The sequence below is a fragment of the Scardinius erythrophthalmus genome, assembly GCF_964197995.2.
Source record: "Scardinius erythrophthalmus genome assembly, chromosome: 12".
Classification (NCBI taxonomy): Eukaryota; Metazoa; Chordata; class Actinopteri; order Cypriniformes; family Leuciscidae; genus Scardinius; species Scardinius erythrophthalmus.
The window spans coordinates 30,281,920-30,301,229 of NC_138232.1; the positions used below are offsets into that span (position 1 = coordinate 30,281,920).

Below are 19,310 nucleotides of genomic sequence, written 5' to 3' on the forward strand. Positions count from 1 at the left end.
ATAAGTGTTATATGTCTGTCGAGTTTCATCCAATTTCAAGCATGTTAAGAGTCTCAAACGCATCCGAAAAGAATATTAAAATTTGATATCTAAAATATCTAAGATATCAATCATCCTTTCACAGGTCTACATCTGCAGTGTGTCTACATTATACACATAAAGTTTGAAGCAAATCAGGTAAAAAGAAGAGGGTGATTTCAAAGCATTTTGAAAGTGACACACTTCCTGCTGCCAGTTGGTGGCGCTATAACTTTGACTCACAATAGTCACATCCATGTGATCGGCCTCTTACAACGAACACACTGCTGAAGTTTCATCAAGATCAGTCAATGTATGCAGAAGTTATAACACACTTCCTGTGTCCCATTATTCGCCATAAATTCGTTTCCTCGCCACAGCCAAACCGTTCGAGATATCAAAAATCTGTTCGCAAGAATTTATCCTCAATGTCTTGACTTTATTCTCACCGAGTTTGGTGGCGATCGGATGAAATCCCTAGGAGGAGTATTTCACATTCCATTGTATGCGTTTTCCAAACAACGTATAATAACCGACTTCCGAGCACGAAAGTTGTGCGGCCCGATGAGATCTATATGTGTACTGAGTTTCATATTATTACATGCAAGCGTGTTTGATATATGGACCAAGATTTCGGACCCCATTCCAGGGGGCGCTGTCGAGCCCCCCTGCCACGCCCAGGTACCAGCTTCAGTCCGGCCCTGATGGCCGCGGGTTCTGACCTGTGTGCAAAGTTTCAAGAGTTTTTGAGCATGATAAGGGCCCCAAAAGTGGCAAAAAGGCAAAAAAAAAATAATGAATAAAAAAATAAAAAAATAAAAAAATCCTTACGAAAACAATAGGGCCTTCGCCCTTTCAGGGCTTGGGCCCTAATAATCCTTACGGAAACAATAGGGCCTTCGCCCTTTCAGGGCTTGGGTCCTAATAAGTACTTGTTCATTCAACTTTCGACCTATAACCCAGGTTGAACTTGCAAAACCTACAATAAAATCTGAGATTTCGAAAACGGCAATCGGGTGAAAGAGACACATTTAGCCATCTAGCCCCATAGACTCCCATTCAGTCTGCACTGGCCCGCGATCACCTCCAGTGGAATTCTAATGGAACTGCAACCAAGATCAATACAATGGGGCTATTGCCGAGTTCAGACTGCTTGATTTTAGCCCCGATTTCGGCTCGCCGACAGGTTTTGAGAAATCGCCGACAAATGCCCGAAATCACAGGCAAATCGGTGCTCGTTCACGCGAGTGACAATCACGCAGTGTGAATGAGCAAAGACGCGATCTGAGAGAATCACTGACGAGTCGCCGACGCCCGTGAGATATTTGGCATGCTAAATATCTGGACCTGTCGGCGATTCAAAATCCTGCTGTGTGAAAAGTGTTCTGACTGAAAACTACATCGACGATGACCGATAGCCAATGAGAGAGCAAGATACAGAGCAGCGGGGAGTTCGGGGAGGAGTTATAGACCACAATATCACTATTTTAATAGATATATTTACAATTATATCAAACAGAAACAAAGCACAAATATTTGCTTGACCAGCAGCAACAGCAGCACATTGCAACATTATTTATTTACCCCAAACTCTCTTTGCAGAACACACAGTCCTTGCTCCCCTTGTCTTCCCAGCCATTTCCTCACGCATAATGTTTTTCTTTTTCTCCTTTTCGCTGCAAATCAGTGCACAGACAATTTAGATCGCAAGCTTCTTGCAGGCTATCATTTTTAATAACAATTTCAAACTCGCACGAGAACTGCGGTCTTACGCACGTGGGATTTTGCGTTATTTCCTTATCACTTCTCGCGTGTGTTTGGTTGCGAAACGTAGTTTGCGGACCAGACAGAAGTTGTCGGCGATTCTTCCTCCTGAAAGTCATGCAGTGTGAAACCTCCTGTCGCCGATGCATCGTGCAGTGTGAACACACCAGCAACTGAATGTTACCCTGGATAGTCATGCAGTGTGAAAAGAACAGTGACCCGACTACTTTGAAAATCGTGCAGTCTGAACTCGGCATAATAGGAAGTGCCAAGGCTCTCCGTAGACGGGCTCTGACATTACAAATGTCTGGGAGCGCTTTAGCGGTCTCTGGTGATGCAAAAATGTATTACAACTAAATTCAATGCACGCCATTGATGCCACTTAACCGAGCAAAATGTTTCACTCGGTTACGCAATTTTTAGCGGTTAATTGGTTAACCATGGACACCCCTACATTTAACATTTTCTTAAGGCTAAGGACCTCACTGACCATTTGACAGACAAACATATAAAAGCTTCAGGTCCTTTTTTATTTTACCCTAGTGCCATAAGTGCCAATTATTGGCTTATAAATGACTGCAGTCAATCTGCCGATTTCAGCCAAATAGCTGACACTTTGAAACTATTGACAGAAATATCTGAATGTGGATTTGAATGTGCATTTTATGTGTTCACCTGTATATGACTCCTTTCTTGTGCAAGAAAAAAAGCCCAACAGCAATCTCTGCAGCATAGAACCTGCAACAACAAGCAGATTATTTTACATAAATTCACCTTAGTCTACAAACACACATAAAGTGATTTATGCTTAAAGCTCAAACCAAGAATTCCAGATATGGTATGCACAATGGTATAAATACAATAAGAGAGTTGCTTACACTGCCTGTGGCTCCTTAAATTTGCCAACTTGCTGGATGTGGTACATAAGATCACCACCATTAACATACTCCATCACGAAATACAGACGATCCTATGGCAAAATTACATCAAAATCAACTACATATGAAATTGTTAAGACAAACTTTGGCGTTGGACTTGTTTAAAAGGCTTTGTCTAAAAGTTTAAAAGTTAAATTATCAAAACTTATTGAATTGCGATATGCAATATATACTTATATGAACATATGAATTGAATATCATAAATAATATCAAGCTACTAATTACTAATTTCTTACATCATATTGCAATCATTTTATGAATGGTAAATATTACAGTCGAAAAAAATATTTAAAAAAGGCTGGAATACACTACACAACTTTTAAAATATGAACAGATTTCATACTACGCATCAAACACTTGCTGACTTTGTAAATGGTTACAGAAAAAAATAAATAAATACTGGGCATCACACTAAAAATGGCAGTATGTGCTTGTGGCGAGCAGGACGAGGTCGAGGGCCGTGGGAGGACGGCGCGAGATCGGTGGCGTAATTGTGATGAGCTACACCTGTGAGACGCACCGGTCTCGCATCTCTCACGGAGGAGCGGAGGCATAAAGGAGGAGCGACGACAGTGAAGAGCGAGAGAGGACAGGCCTGTGTTTTAGTTCATGTTTTGTTTTTGGTTTGTGTTGCCAGCAGTCGTCCGTGAGGGGCTGCTGGCTTTTACTTTCATTTTTGTATTTGTGTGTTTATTTATTAAAATCTTTAAATGTTCGCCGGTTCCCGCCTCCTTCTTCCCGTAACATCTGAATCCCGTTACACTGGTGCCGAAACCCGGGAAGAAGGAGGGACATGCTGTCGGAGAGCCCTCGCTGCTGGGGGGGATCGCGGTGCTGAGGAGGTCGGGCAGCACGAGGGAGCGATGGCCGCCGATTGCTGCCCGAGGCGATGGTGCTGGAGCGATGGAAGAACTGGGGGGACGGAGCTCGAGCTCGCTGCCGTGCTCCTGGGTCGAGGAGGGGTGGCTGCCGTCCGAGAGGGAGCGGAGGAGTCCCGTTTGCCGTGGGCCGGAGCCTGTTGCCGTCGGCCATGATGGGGGCGGAGCAGGGAACGGGAGACTCGCTGCCGGCTGCCCTCAACCGGAGGAGCCATCGCCGTCCGCCAGGAGGCGGAGGAGCGTCGAGCTGTTCCCCAACGGATGTCCAGTACCATCGCATGGCACCGCGAGTGACTCTCAGCTGGTTGAGGACCGAGCGGCAGTGTGTCCGGGAACCGGATCAAGATTTTTTTTTTTTTTTTTTTTTCCTCTCTCCCCTCTCTCGTCTCTGTCGCTCCTCATGCTTCCGTCTCCTGTACTCTCGCCTCGTCTGTCCATACCCCCAGGTACCGCAGCCGCCGTGATCGGTCCCCCCGGGGAGGGGGGGAGGGGGAGTAGGCGCAGCCTCGGTGGTACCCCCCGGCCTGCGAGGGGCGATGGGGGTATGTGGCGAGCAGGACGAGGTCGAGGGCCGTGGGAGGACGGCGCGAGATCGGTGGCGTAATTGTGATGAGCTACACCTGTGAGACGCACCGGTCTCGCATCTCTCACGGAGGAGCGGAGGCATAAAGGAGGAGCGACGACAGTGAAGAGGGAGAGAGGACAGGCCTGTGTTTTAGTTCATGTTTTGTTTTTGGTTTGTGTTGCCAGCAGTCGTCCGTGAGGGGCTGCTGGCTTTTACTTTCATTTTTGTATTTGTGTGTTTATTTATTAAAATCTTTAAATGTTCGCCGGTTCCCGCCTCCTTCTTCCCATAACATCTAAACCCCGTTACAGTGCTCATCATATACACCACACAATTTTTGTGAAATCCGTCACCTTTGACTGACCAAATTCTGCAGATTGGGACAAAAATCTAGTAACCCTTCATCATTTGGTGGTTGATTCAGTTAAAAGATTTAACATACATTTTTTTTCTTGTCTGTGAATATTAACGACTTTAGATCTGCTCTCTCTCTTTCATTTCTCTTTCTCTGTCATAACAACAGTTTGTACCGTCACCTCACCATCAGAAGACATTATTGCTTAAGTATTGAGTTTTTATTTGCCTTCTTTTGGAATGTAACCTAATGTTACCTAATGTTAGGAACTTTGATTTTGTGCTTTTCACTTGCTGGTTATGGTATTGGTGGCTTGAATTCTAGTTATTTTATTAAAATCTTCAGTAAATGGATCCCTCTCATTCGCCCTGTCAATTCACATGCCCTGTACATAAATGCTTTTAAGGTTTTTTTTTTTTTTTTATGAAATGTGACTATGTTAAAATAAATACATACGAAACCTCATACAGTAAGTATTGTAACAAAGTATCACATTCACAAATTGGGAATACCACAAAAAATTGTTTGTATCGTTTTGTAATGACTATGTTGTTAACATTTATAGGTATATATGTACAAAACATCTGCCTTTCAGAATCAGAATTCGTTAGAATGATTCAATACTCACACAAATCCTGCATTGTTTTTGTTTGTTTGTGTTTGGCAACTGAAATACACGTTTACAGCGATCACAAAAAGTATTTAGACACAAGTTATCCTAAAATTGTATGAATATCTTTGCATTAGCCAACTAAACTATATATATATGTATATATGCGCAAAAATATTAATATAATTTTAGGATAACTTGTGTCTAAATACTTTTTGTGATCGCTTTAAATCTGTATTTCAGTTGCCAAACACAAACAAAACACAAACAAACAAAAACAATGCAGGATTTTAGTGAGTATTGAATCATTCTAACAATTTCTGATTCCGAAAGGCAGATGTTTTGTATGCGAGTGCCATTAGTGGGATTACCATTTAGCCCACAGACAAAGCAACTTGTTTACATAGGCTTCTGTTTGAATTCAATTTAAACCAGTTCGAATAAAAGAGTCCACCAAATGCATAAATAATAATTCAAGGAGAGAGTTTCTCACCACAGTCTGAAAGCAGGAGTGGAGATGGGTGAGGAATGGAGGTTTATCCTGCTGAGCAAGAACTCGTTTTTCCACCATGGTGCATTCGACATCATCATCCTGGATGATCACATCCTTCTTCAGGATCTTTATAGCATATAGTTCATCAGTAGACTTCATCTCAGCAAGTATCACCTGAGTATGGAGATAGCAAAAGCTCAAACTGCGAGTGAGGGCCATTAGCAAACCTATGAAACCAAACCATTTTCAAAAAAAAAAAAAAAAAAAAAAAAAAAAAAACTTTGTCATGAGTCATTTTGAAACGAAATGCCATGATGCAAATGCAACACCTAAAATCACACAGAATAAAAATTACCAAATAAATAAATAAATATGCAGGTATACAGTTTATATGGATAAATATTGGTAATACAAAAAAAAAAAAGCATTTGTACATATTTTCAGACTAAACCTTAGGAACAGTCAATCAGCACACTTTCCTGGGACCATAGTCCATACGCACCTCATTTGTGGATCATAAAAAATGGAAAAATAACAATTACATAGCCTTATAAATAATAATATATACCAAATGACTGAATTTGCATATAGAAAGGGAGAGCCAATCATATGGCGGTGAGTAAAGAGTGGTGTGCAATTAGTAATACACCTAATAATGGGGAAGTGGTTGTAAACTCACCTTTCCAAAACTGCCTTTTCCCAAAACTGCCAAGAAATTAAAGTCTGTGAGCTTGACTCTATCTATACTGCTGGAAGGTAAACTGGACCCACTGTCATCGAAAGGGGAGATGGCTTTTTTGGATGGACCCAATTTGGCTTTCTGCACACAGACAAACAATAACTTTAAAAACAAGTCAAAGGCAAAATTCAGATGCTTGAAAATTTCCCATGATGCATTTGGAATCCCATATGCAAGTGATGCTGGAACATGTTTTCATGTTTTCTGTCATTTATAAGGTGTGAGTAGACCTTAGTCTTGGTAGAATCCATTTAAAAAATGTATTAATTATTATTATTTATTTTTAATTTTTTTGCAAATGAAAATGAGGCTATGATAGAGACAAATGCACAGTCTGTTTAATGGGTTGACTTAATTATGTCTAAATTTCACGTTCATTAGAGTTTGTCACCAGGAATTGTTTTGGAAAAACATATTTTCAATGTTGCGTTGAATAATAATAAAAAAACCTGCTTTCCAACCCATTGAACACATTTAATGACTAACATTTTTGTGAAAAAATAAATATTGTGTCTGTCTACCCTGACTAAGGCCCATTAAGCTTTTAGAGATGCAGCCCAAAAAAGCATAATCCACTCTTAGCAGCAGCATCTTCCTACCAATGTCATATAACACAATCAATACACAACAAGGCTCATTCTAAATCTGCCTTCCTCATTAATTCTGGTAGTGCCCATGCAGTTTCCTAAGGCAGATGAAATTCTTTCCATCACAGCATGCAGAAGTCAGTCAGCGGGCCAAGATTCTCTGCCAAGCTGCCGGACTGGACGGACATGAGCTATTTTTTTTTTTTTTTTTTTTTTTTTTTTTTTTTACAAATTACTATTTACAAATTAAATTTGATATACTGTATGCCTGTTTCTTGTTTTTGTCTGAACTTTCCTACTGAATGTTTTAAATTCTAGTGTTTTGACAGTGCCAGTAATATAATGCGATTGTAATATATTTTGATTAAGTTCTTTGTGAAATAACCACTCACTGGACTTAGTCCTGTTTAAGGCATAGCTGTGGTGATAGGTGAGTTATCTAAACACAAGAAGCTCTAACGTTTGGTTGTGAGGAAGTTGTTGCCATACTAGCCAGCCATGAGTCCAATGAGATTGTGGTGAATACGGACAACATCTGTCAAGCTAGTTTGTAACAGCTACAGGAAACTTTGGAACAGCTATAGGATGACAGTGAGGGGAGACTCCAGAGCAAAGATTGGAGACCTGTATAAGCAAGCTCTGAAGTCAGGAACCTTTTCAGCCTTCTGTGTTGCTAAACATTTTTTGAGCCCTCTGAGTTGGAGGTTAGGAATTATAGAATACAAAGGCCAGCGTATCAGGTGCCTTGGAGTGTATTGAATTGCTTAGATGGTGTATAGAAGCAGTTATAGGCACTCAGATGGCGATATTCATGACAATGCAAGTTTTATAAAGCAGTGGATTTGTCCCAACATTAGATCAAGATAGTATGAAGTTCCCTTTCAGTCGCTCACATTCGTCATAGTCGACGAGTTGACTGATTGGGATTACGCTTAGGGAGCCTGTCATCTTCGAGTATTGATAAAACGAGCCAATGCACACATTAGTGCGCGAGCTTTGCATCCACGCTCCGCCCTGTAGCGTGGGTATAAATACGGAAGTGGATGCACGCACCACATGTCTTTCGCTTCGGAGCCGATCGATCTTCATGACTTCAAGTGAGTGCTTCACTGGTACAGGCTGCACCATCCCTGTCAGTGTTGCCACGATCATTCCCCTGTGTGCTCCGGCACTGGTGAGAGTTTTTCGTTTCCTGAAAGAGCAACATGAGTGCGTTTGCGTCTTTTTCAGGATGTCATTCCACCTGTGCGTTTCTGGATGCGGTCGTTCCCTGTCCCCCTATGACGGTCACATTAGTTGCATCACGTGTTTGGGATTACAGCATGCTGAAGCAGCTTTTGTGGATAGTTCATGTTCTCATTGCGAGAACATGACTATCGCGGTGTTGAGATCGAGACTCGCCTTCATCCGCGAAGGTGGAGTCCCCATTACCACGCCTCATTACTCACTCCTCTATCACACCGCAGCCGGTGGAGCCTCCCGTTGAGTGCGCTGGTCCCTCTGTAATGGACCGACCAGCCGTTTCATTCGGGCCCCTCCAGAGGACAGGATTCCGATTGCAGCATCGGAGGGTGAGCTGGCCTCTGGAGATGATGACTCGGCTGCGTTATATCCCTCTGGGAGTGTAGATCCAGATCCAGACATGTCAGCTATGCTGAAACGGGCCGCCGAGGCTGTCAGGTTCGCATGGAATCCTTCACCGTGTCCCGAACAGTCTCGGTTGGATGATTGGTTTCTCGGGGCGGGCCGCGCTGGTTCTCAGCCCGCCGCCCCAGTGCCTTTCTTTCCCGAAGTGCATGGAGAGCTTACCAGGTCGTGGACGGCACCTTTCTCTGCCAGAAACTGCTTGAGTAGCTCCTCCCCCTCACTACCCTTGATGGAGGAGCGTTGAAAGGTTACAAGGCTCTCCCTCCAGTGGAGCAGTCTGTCCGTGTCTGGCGGCCGCTGCCTTTTGGACAAGGGATCCTCGTCTCCCCTCTAATGCCTGTGAGTTCTCGTCCATTCTTACGGGCAGAGCTTACAAAGCATGTGGGCACGCCGCTTCCTCTTTGCATGCCATGGCGTTGCTACGTCTACTAAGCCAAGGCACTCATGGACATGCATGAGGGTAGACCAAATCGTGCGATCATAGGTGAGCTCCGCACCGCAACCGACCTTGCCCTCTGGGGCACTAGCGTTAAAGATTGCGCGATTGGTCTGGCGATGTCCACCCTAGTGGTCCAGGAGCACCATCTCTGGCTCAACCTGGTTGATATGAAGGACGCAAACAAGGTTTGGTTCCTGGACTTCCCCATTTCCCAGGATGGGTTGTTTGATGACGCAGTGGAGATCTGCGCCGAACAGTTCTCTGCCTGTCCAGGTGTCAACAGAGGAAAATCGGCACATCCTGCCCCAGCGGCCAGCTGCTGCCTCCCCGCCGCCGGTGGCAGATGTCACAGAGGGCGTCCCCCTGCCGCCGCTTCCGCTCCTGCTAGGCCTCTGCAGCAGCCTCTAACCAGGCCTCAGCGCTGAGCCAGCCGCAGGCAGCATAAGACCAAGTGCCCCTGACACAGGCCACCCAGGGATGGGGGGACGAGCTCTTCAGATGTTTACCGTTCCGCGGTACCCGAATTGTCAAAGAAAGAGCAAATTCCTCTGTTCCTGGGTCCCATGATGGCCAGACTGACGGTGTGCGACCCTGTAAAGCCTTGCACCCCTCAGCCCCTTTCTTGTGTCACCAGCCGACAGCTGCGTGAGGTTCGAGGACCCGATTATGCCTTCTCACGCACCCCCTGCCGACCCGTGGAGACAGGTAGGTGTTGCATCGCACACTCAGACCCCGCTTCAGGCTGCCCTCGGGTCTTCCAAGCCGGGTCCCTGTCCTCCACCTAGCTGCCCCACACTGGGTACGTCTGTGGTACCCCTGGTTCCCTGGCCCGGTTTGTAGAAGCCTGGAAAGTGCTTCCCAACTGGTCCGGTCGGCTCCTCCGTACCATCAGACTCGGCTGTACAATTTAGTTCGGTCTGGGCGGGCCTCCGACTGCATTGGCATCAACTGCCTCGAGTTGATAGCATTACACCTTGCTTTGAGACGCCGCAAAAATGCCGCTGCTCAGCAAGCATGTACTGGTCTGTACAGACAACATTGCGACCGTTACGCTACACTTCCCTCGCATGTCGCAACTCACCCGCCACCTCCTCCTATGAAGTCAGAAGCTTCTGAGGACCGCTTCATTCCACTTAATTTTCGAGCCTGGTCAGGCGTGCCGCCGATGAGGCCTCATGACAGCCTGTGGCACAGGGAGGGTGGAGACTCAATCCCCAGGCGTTCCAGCTGTTCTGGGACCACTTCGGGGCCACACAGTTACATCTGTTTGCCTCTCCGGACTCGTCCCATTGCCAGTTGTTTATTCCCCGACCGAGCGGAGAGCCCTCGGCACGGAGACACAGGCACACAGCTGGCCCCGAGGCCGCCGCAATGATGCGTTTCCCCAGTGAGCCTTCTTGCACAGCACTGTGCTAAGTCAGGGAGGAGAAGGAGCAGGTCTTGCTAGTTGCCCCTTATTGGCCCAACCGGACCTACTTTCCTCGAACTTATGCTCTTCTTGACAGCCCTCCCTGACCCATTCCTCTGAGACATTCTCAGGGACGGGGCACTGTTGGCACCCGCGTCCAGACCTCTGGAAACTCCCTGTCTGGTCCCGAAAGGACAGGAAGCGGAGGTTCTAGGTGATCTACCACAAACAGGTCGTAGATACCATCACTTCTGCGAGAGCACCCTCTACCATGCTTGCTTATGCCCTGAAGTGGAACCTATTCGTTGAATGGTGTTCTTCTCTTCCGAGAAGACCCCCCAAAGGTGTTCAATCACTCCGTGCTTTCTTTCCTGCAAGATGGGTTGAAGCGAGGGCTGTCTCTCTCCATCCTCAAAGTGTATGTTGCTCTATTTGCACAAATCACGACGCAGTGGATGGAAATCCGTGGGAAAGCAAGACTTGATCGTCAGGTTTCTGAGGGGAGAGAGGAGACTGAATCCACCTCGCGCCCCTCTATACCCTCTTGGGTCTTATCTCTGGTACTACCACACTGCAGAGATGCAGAGGCCTCCCTTTGAGCCCTGCAGGCAGCTGAGTTAAAAGTCCTGTCTTTAAAAACAGTTCTCCTGCTTGCTTGGCCTCTATCAAGAGGGTAGGGGACTTGCATACATTTTCGGTCGACGAATCGTGCCTGGAATTTGGGCCAGCTAACTCTCACGTTATCCTGAGACCCCGGCCTGGATATGTGCCTAAGGTTCCTACCTCTCCCCTTAAAAGGGACCAGGTGGTGAACCTGCAAGCACTGCCCCGGAGGAGGCAGACCCAGCCCTGGCTTTTCTCTGTCCCGTCCGCTCCTGCGGTTAACATCGACAGAACGCAAAGCCACAGGTCCAGCTCTTTGTCTGTTACGGAGACCAGCAGAAGGGAAAGGCTGTCTTCAAGCAGAGTTTGGACCACTGAGAAAAACAAAAAGATAGTGGATGCCATTGTCTTGGCGTATCAATCCCAAGACGCATCATGACCCCTGGGTTGCGAGCCCACTCCTCTAAAATGAGAGTGTAGCTTCTCTCTTGGCATTGGCACACGGTGCCTCGCTGACAGATGTTTGTAGAGCTGCGGGTTGGGCGACACCAAACGCGTTCGCTAGAAAATAGAAAAATAGCCTATGTGTCAAGCTGGTTGCTTCCTGTGTGCTCCCTTCACATGAAGCCAGTTACACTGTAAGCCCAGTTCGAAGTGTCGGCTTGCTGCGCCATTCCCCTCCTGTGGACCAGATATGTGCGTCATTCTTGCTCCAGTAGAGTTCCTCTTAGCCGAACCGTCGAGTTCCTCCGTCCAATGCCAGGCCTAGCACTCGTATGCACTGGTGGAACCTGTGCTAGGCTGGGCCCATATGTTGTGATTCCTACAGCGAACCCATATGTGTATTCTTCCACGGTACGTCTCCCTGCGGCAAGCCCGTGTCTTTCCCTTGGCAGAGCCCCCTCTGCAGTCACTGACCAGTGTGTCTACCCCCTGTTATAGGCTGGAGCTACCTCAGTGACATCCCATATGTTGTACTGCCTGGTAACGCCCAGTCCATATGTGTATCCTCCACATGTATACCTCCCTACGGTAAGGATGTGGCTTCCGCAGCATATTCCTTTCCAACGAAAGGGCACGCTTTCCCAGTGTTAAGAAGTCTGACTGAGTGGGTCTTGCTGAACAGCAGTGACTTACATTTACATTTATTCATTTAGCAGACGCTTTTATCCAAAGCGACTTACAAATGAGAACAATAGAAGCCGTTAAACTAACAGTAGGACAACACTATGCAAGTGCTATGACCCTTCTCAGTTTAATCTAACGCAGATTTTTTTTTTTTTATAGAACAGAATAGAATAGAGTAGTAGAGAAAGTGTTAGTATTACTGGATCAAGTTCTGTCAAAAAAGAAGTGTCTTCAGCCGTTTCTTGAAAGTGGCTATGGACTCAGCAGGTCTGGTTGAGTTAGGCAGATCATTCCACCAGCAGGGAACAGTCATGGTAAAGGTCCGAGAAAGAGATTTTGTGCCTCTTTGAGATGGCACCACAAGACGTTGTTCACTTGCAGAGCGCAAGTTCCTGGATGGCACGTAAGTCTGAAGTAAAGAGTTAAAGTAAAAGGGAGCAGAACCAGTGGTTGTTCTGTAGGCAAACGTCAGTGACTTGAATTTGATTTGAGCGGCAACTGGCAACCAGTGCAATTTTGTGAGGAGAGGAGTGACCTGTGCCCTTTTCGGCTTGTTAAAGACCACTCTAGCTGCGGCGTTCTGGATCAGTTGCAGAGGTTTGACTGTGCAAGCTGGAAGACCAGCCAGGAGAGCGTTACAATAGTCAAGTCTGGATAAAACAAGTGCTTGGACAAGGAGATGAGTAGCATGTTCTGATAGGAAGGGCCTGATTCTCCTAATTTCTTCCCTGGCCTAAGCCCTATCCTTTATCTGCCTCAATAATGCGGGGGGATCAGGAGGCTTTTGTCTAGGCATTGGAAGGTAGCAGCACTAGTGGCGTTTTAATAGGGATCCCAATCAGTCATCACGTCGACTACGTCAAACGTTAGCAACTGAAAGGGAACGTCTCAGTTACGTATGTAACCCTCATACCCTGAAAGATGGAACGGAGATGTAGTCCTGTAGCCACTATTGCTGGACCACTGCTCATTCCGGGCCCCTGCTCGGCTCCTCAGCGAAAAACAAGTGGTGCGTGCATCCACTTCTGTATTTATACCCGCGCTGCGGGGTGGAGCTAGGATGCAAAGCTCACGCACTAATGTGTGCATTGGCTCGTTTTATCAATACTCGAAGATGACAGGCTCCCTAAGCGTGATTCCAATCAGTTGATATGTCGACATACGTAACCGAGACGGTAGCTGCTGTCAGAGGAAAGGTGCTTATTAAGGCAGCCAACAAAGATCAAACTCCCTACACTGTGATAGTGTTAACCTTGAACTCAAGTTTTTACATCTTACATCTTCACATTCTTCACCACTTCATCTGAGATACCCTTTTTACATTGTGAATTTTAAGATGTGGTTACACTCTACATTGTCAAAAAATGCATGTTCATCAAAACATTTTGACACTGGATGCTGGATGCCCCAATTCATACTTTGCAGTCACGTGACTACCATGGATACCTGGCGGGCAACAAACTGGTATTTTCAAAGTAGAGTCCTGTAGTTCCAGGTCTTTCTAGTAGCTATCAAGTCTGTTAGCGAGCTAGCTGCATAACTATTGACTAGGATTAACTCCAAGGTAGCTAAATTGTGTAAAGCAGACAAGGTTTTTTAAGATAATCGAGCAGTAATAATTCCTCCATAAATAATCTAGCTCTACTGTTGGGTCATCTCTGGTTCTCATTGAAAACCATAGATATCACAAACCTCAAAACCACCTATCACACACTTTTGTTGTTGTTAGCAAAAGACGACAGCTGTTACTGTGCGTTCACAACGCCACCGGCGAGAGCGTCAAAGTGCCCGGAAGTCATTCATTAATTTGCCGCTCTCGTCGGCGGCGGTGTGAACGTACAGTTACAGCCTAGCTTAGACTCATAACACAAACAGCTGACTCGCCGAACCAGCTGGTGGTGTTGATTGACGAAACTACAGGGTAGGCCTAACTTAAAGACACGGTTAATTACATGATCATACACCCATTGTATTCAAACAAATGTTGAAATTACCTTTGATTGAGTGATGGAATGATCATTGCACAGACGGAAGGTTGCTTATCTCATCTGCGGTTAGCCAAACAATCGCACAACAATTATCTGACATGTCGTTTACACCTCAAAACACCAACTTTTGTATAGTAAAACTGGCGATGTCCTGGCAAGATCCTTGATTAGTTTACTGGGTTTCGTTGCTGGAAAACGACATTCTTGTCGACATTGACGTCACGTGCAAAGTATGAATAAGGGGTCTTCATTAGTGCCAACTGTGAGACAAGGGCTTCTTTAACCATCTGGTGGTCTTTGGTCATTTTAAGACCAAAATTTGTCATTTTAAAAATTTCAACTAATGGTATACAACTTGAAAAAAATAAAAATAAATTTGTGAAAAAAATAAATGGTCTTTAAAAAATAGTTACACTTGTGATTTTTGCGGTCGAAAAAACAAAACAAAACAAAACAAAATAAAGCATTATTTTGGGTAAAATCTACAAATCAACCACAATGAAGTAGACTTAGGAACTACAGGGACTCAAAATACAGTGTGCTGAAAAAAGGCAGCACACTCTTTTTTTACTTAAATGCAATACAGGCATCTAGTGGTTAAACCACGGTCTCACATACGATTTTCTTTACTTCTCCCACTAGATGGCACCAACGCTTTTGCATATTTTTTTGTTCTAATATTTCTAATATTTTATATAGAAATACATTGTGCATAGAGGTGAATAATGTCTTGACGTATAAAAAAATATAGTACATCCAACAACAAAACAAAACAAAACAAAACAAAACAAAACAAAACAAAACAAAACAAAACAAAACAAAACAAAACAAAACAAAACAAAACAAAACAACTATGTGGAACCTATCAGGCACACACAACAAGTACTCTCTGGAAGAAGTCTTCATACCCTCACATACTTCAAGATGAAGCTGGATTAATGTAGCGACCATTTTATAAAAAAAGTGATGCAAATGAAACGGGCACAAAACCAGCCAGCCAATCAACACACACATATTTGCACGCTGCAACTGACACGCACCTGCCCAAGGTCCTCTAATGTCTGATCCTGAAACCACATCAGAGGGGTAAACAGAGATATACATGCAGACAAGTAACACACTAGCGTGAATGGACAATATCTATCTTATCTTCCCACCCAAAGTTATGTGCACTTACCTCCGGCAAAGTATGAATACTCAGTATGTGGTTGTAAGTGAGAAACCCTGGGTTAATGGGGTGTCACACACACTGATTAAAAATGAGATAGAGGTGGCATTATAAACACCTGCCTCTAAATTTTCTATCTGATTTACAGAAGTGAAGCTTGTGAAAAAAAAAAAAAAACAAACAAAAAAAAACAAGCGCAATGCACAAACATAAAGTAAACTGAATAGGGATGTGATTCATAGAGTACTTCAAACTTTAAATGTGTGAGATATGTATTTGGCATAGAACATATGTTCATGGAGAGCCGTAGTGAGCAAAAAAAAAAAGAAAAAAAAGAAAAGAAAAAGAGATTCTAAAATATCAGCTATTGAGATAAATTGGCCTAAATTGTTCATGACATTTAATTATAACGTCATATTATTTTCTTATTTAAAATATTTAATTGCAATTAATTTCAACAATCTTTTTTGCAATTAAAAATGTAAATTTTGCATTGCCAACATATTAAAGGTGGTATCAGCGATTTCAGGCCCAAACATAAATGATCACATTCATCTAATATTTCGCTAGCTGCATGCCCCATAAGCATGCTGTCAAAAAAACGCGTCTCTCTAGGTAGCCTAAGCTCTGAGATCTGCACACAAAAACAGCTGTTTTCAGTCTGTTTGGCCAAACAATCAAAACCCAAACAAAAAGTGTTCCAACCAATCACCGACAGGGGCGGGTGTTGTGAGGTTTTCGCATGCAGCCGTCATAGGCAGCTGTGCACGAGCGCAAAACCTCACAACACCCGCCCCTGTCGATGATTGGTTGGAACACTATTTATTTTGGTTTTGAGTGATGTTGATACCAACTGTTTATGTGTGCAGATCTCTGAGCCTAGGCTACCTAGAGAGACGCGTTTTTTTGACAGCATGCTTATGGGGCGTGCAGCTAGCGAAATATTAGATGAATGTGATCATTTATGTTTGGGCCTGAAATCGCTGATACCACCTTTAAAATGATTTGAACAAGCAATATAAGAGGAGAAATGTAAGTTTACTAATGAACTTATTAACTGAATAATTAGTTCAACATTATCTACATTCATATGCAATGGGGGGTTTGGGGTGTGAGTATCTTCATCAAATGTTATTTAGGTGTTCTTGTTTGTGGTTGGTCTCTCAGGAGTTCCTCGGGAATCCACAAATCTTGTGTCTATATTAACATATTGTGCTTTTTGCTGAGAATAAAGGTACATTTTCAGTTGGAATGCAATTATTATATTGGGGAAATATTTTGTTAATTTTGAGATAACAGTGGTTTCTGATGGTTTCATATTTTGGGCATACCTCTCTGTTTTCATCACTCCCGGACCTGCAGTGGATGACCCATGTCTGTCTGCGCTGGCCTGCCTCAATGATCAGACTGTGCTTGCTGAGTCTACACATCGTCAACGCTTTCCTAAATTTCACATCAGTCACTGTGCTCAGGTAGTTTGTCACAGTGTACTCTCAATTTAGCGCCAAATAGCATTCCAGGTGAATGTGTTTCTGAAAAATCATAACTAGTGTTTTGGAGGTTTAGTGGGTGACAGGAGAACCAGGTCGTCTGCATAAAGGAGGCACTTTATTTCACAGAATTTTTCCGGGTCAATACGTATTAGATATAGGGCCCTATTTTAACGATCTGAAACGCAAGTGTCAAAGCGCAAAGCGCAAGTAACTTTGTGGGCGGGTCTTGGCGCTGTTGCTATTTTCCCGGCGGGATAAATGACTCTTGCGCCAGGCGCAAATCTAAAATGGGTTGGTCTGAAGTAGCTTCATTATTCATAGGTGTGGTTTGGGCGTAACGTGCAATAAACCATTCAGAGCGTCATCTCACATTCCCTTTAAGAGCAGACGCGCTTTTTCTAAAGCGGATTCCTATTGTAACGGCGGATTTGCCAGGCGCGCGCCAGGAGCGGTTCACAGCCGAGGAGAGCAACGCTCTCGTCACGGCCGTAAAAGAGAGAAGTTACATTGAAATGGAGAAACCCACCCAAATTAACTTCGGTTAAAAAGGCGTATTATAATTTGGGTAAATGTGTAAGCTAGATGTATGCTTTTATAATAAATTCTCTATCTATCTATCTATCTATCTATCTATCTATCTATCTATCTATCTATCTATCTATCTATCTATCTATCTATCTATCTATCTATCTATCTATCTATCATAATAATGTATGATTTGCAAAAATGAAAACTGCTGCTTCTGTGTAGATGAGAGAATCAAAGTGTATGCGCGTTGTGCACACGCTACATTGATTATGGCCAAGCATGCGCCCTTAAAATAGCATATGAATAACATGCGCAACGCGCCACTGACTTTAAACTATTTTTTCCTGGTTAGTTGCGCAATTGTTTTCTAAACCTGCAAAATAGCATGAAGGAACGTTTGCGCTGGAACACGCCTCCTTTTTTGCGCTGAACCGCCCAGGGAGCGCAAGTTCATTCCCTAGTTTAGCGACGTGCTTCTGTGGAGGGAAAAGCGCGCTTTGCGCGGGTGCAAAATAGGAATGATACATGCGTCGGTGTACAAAGTCAATTGCGCTGGGTGCAAGATAGGGCCCATAATCCTTCATGCCAGATTGAAACTAAAACTTTATAGCAGAGATGGGGGACTCGAGTCACACGACTTGACTCGAGTCAGACTCGAGTCGCAAATTTAAGGACTTGAGACTTGCTTGACTAAATTAAGAAAATAACTCGACTTGACTTTGACTTGAGATCCAATGACTCGAGACTTGACTTGACTTGAACTGTATGACTCGAGAATTACTTGATATACATTTTTATATAAATCATAGCAACATCAATTGATGAACAAAATGAAAGCAACGGAACCATTGACGCCAGTCATCAGAGTCTGCGAGATTGCGTCACGCTGCACAAGCCCAGAAAAAACATACATCGCGGTGAGCGCGCTGAATACAAAAACATCTCCCAGCATCGTTTCTTTTTGTATATAAACACTAGAAATTGACCATATTCATACAAGAAGATTTGCTGTAGCCTACGCATAATAACAGGCAAGGGTTATCGGACGACCATCACAACCTCGAACAGTCGAACTTCATTCACCACGTCTAAAAGTAAGCTATGGCTTGTTTAACCTGTTTGTTATAGTTAATTAGATTTATCTTTAAATCTAGCGAGAATATTGGTCAAAACAGCATGCCTCTTTATACACAATTATGTTTTCAAATGTAGCTTAATGTTGTCAATATTCAAATGATAATTAATGATGGCATATGCTTAACATTTGCCACATTTCTTTCAAATCATGCTTTAAAGCCAAATATGTCGTTCTCTCCAATGACAAAAAACAACATAGAAAACTGTTAATTAGTGATGTGACATTTGAAGCGAGGCGTCGGAGCGTGTGTCGAGAAAAAGTGGGCGTGCCAGATGAAGCCGCGATTCGAGGCTTGTGTTGTTAACGTGAAAATCACGTGACTACTGACAAACGAGGCCTCGGTTTGTGTGGATACGTCATCTGTTCGGTCTGAGTGTCACTTCCGGATAAAATGCGGTTCGAAACTCACGCCACCTTGTGGATGTTGTCAGCAGTAGTAGAAGCAGTTGTAGAGTCAGAGAGTCAGAGAGTTAGAAAACTATCATTGTCATTGTTGTTATTGTGTCATATGTGAGGGCTGTATATTATTACATTATCAGGTTAGAATAGTTATAGTATATTATTATTATAGTAGGCCTAGCTATATTATAGTCTTGTTATATTAATTAGATAAGATTATTTGGATTGCTCTGGATTTTTGCATCTGGACTGGACTGCTTTTTGATTTGGATTGCCCTTTTGGATTTGTTTGCTTTTTGTGACTCTTCTTTTTCCTGGTAATGGAGTCAGCAAGAAAGAGGGAATCCTCCCCTGTCTGGGCTCAACAGAAGCATCAGTGTCCTCATTTGTACCACTGCCATTTTTACGTTCCCCTGCATCCTCT

General features: G+C 44.0%; 1 protein-coding gene across 2 annotated transcripts in view; it reads right to left on the reverse strand.

Moving 5' to 3' along the window:
* The window catches only part of prkcaa (protein kinase C, alpha, a), a 253,891-nt gene that overhangs the window by 41,896 nt on the left and 192,685 nt on the right, over window positions 1-19,310 (reverse strand). Inside the window, exons 9-13 of one of the 2 annotated variants that reach the window (XM_081381202.1) lie at window positions 15,201-15,227; window positions 6,301-6,441; window positions 5,622-5,795; window positions 2,661-2,752; window positions 2,458-2,520 (exon numbers count right to left, since the gene is read on the reverse strand). In XM_081381202.1, coding sequence (XP_081237328.1) covers window positions 2,458-2,520; window positions 2,661-2,752; window positions 5,622-5,795; window positions 6,301-6,441; window positions 15,201-15,227 — 497 coding nt within the window. The remainder of the gene's footprint in view (window positions 1-2,457; window positions 2,521-2,660; window positions 2,753-5,621; window positions 5,796-6,300; window positions 6,442-15,200; window positions 15,228-19,310) is intronic. The other variant, XM_081381201.1, reaches the window with a different exon arrangement.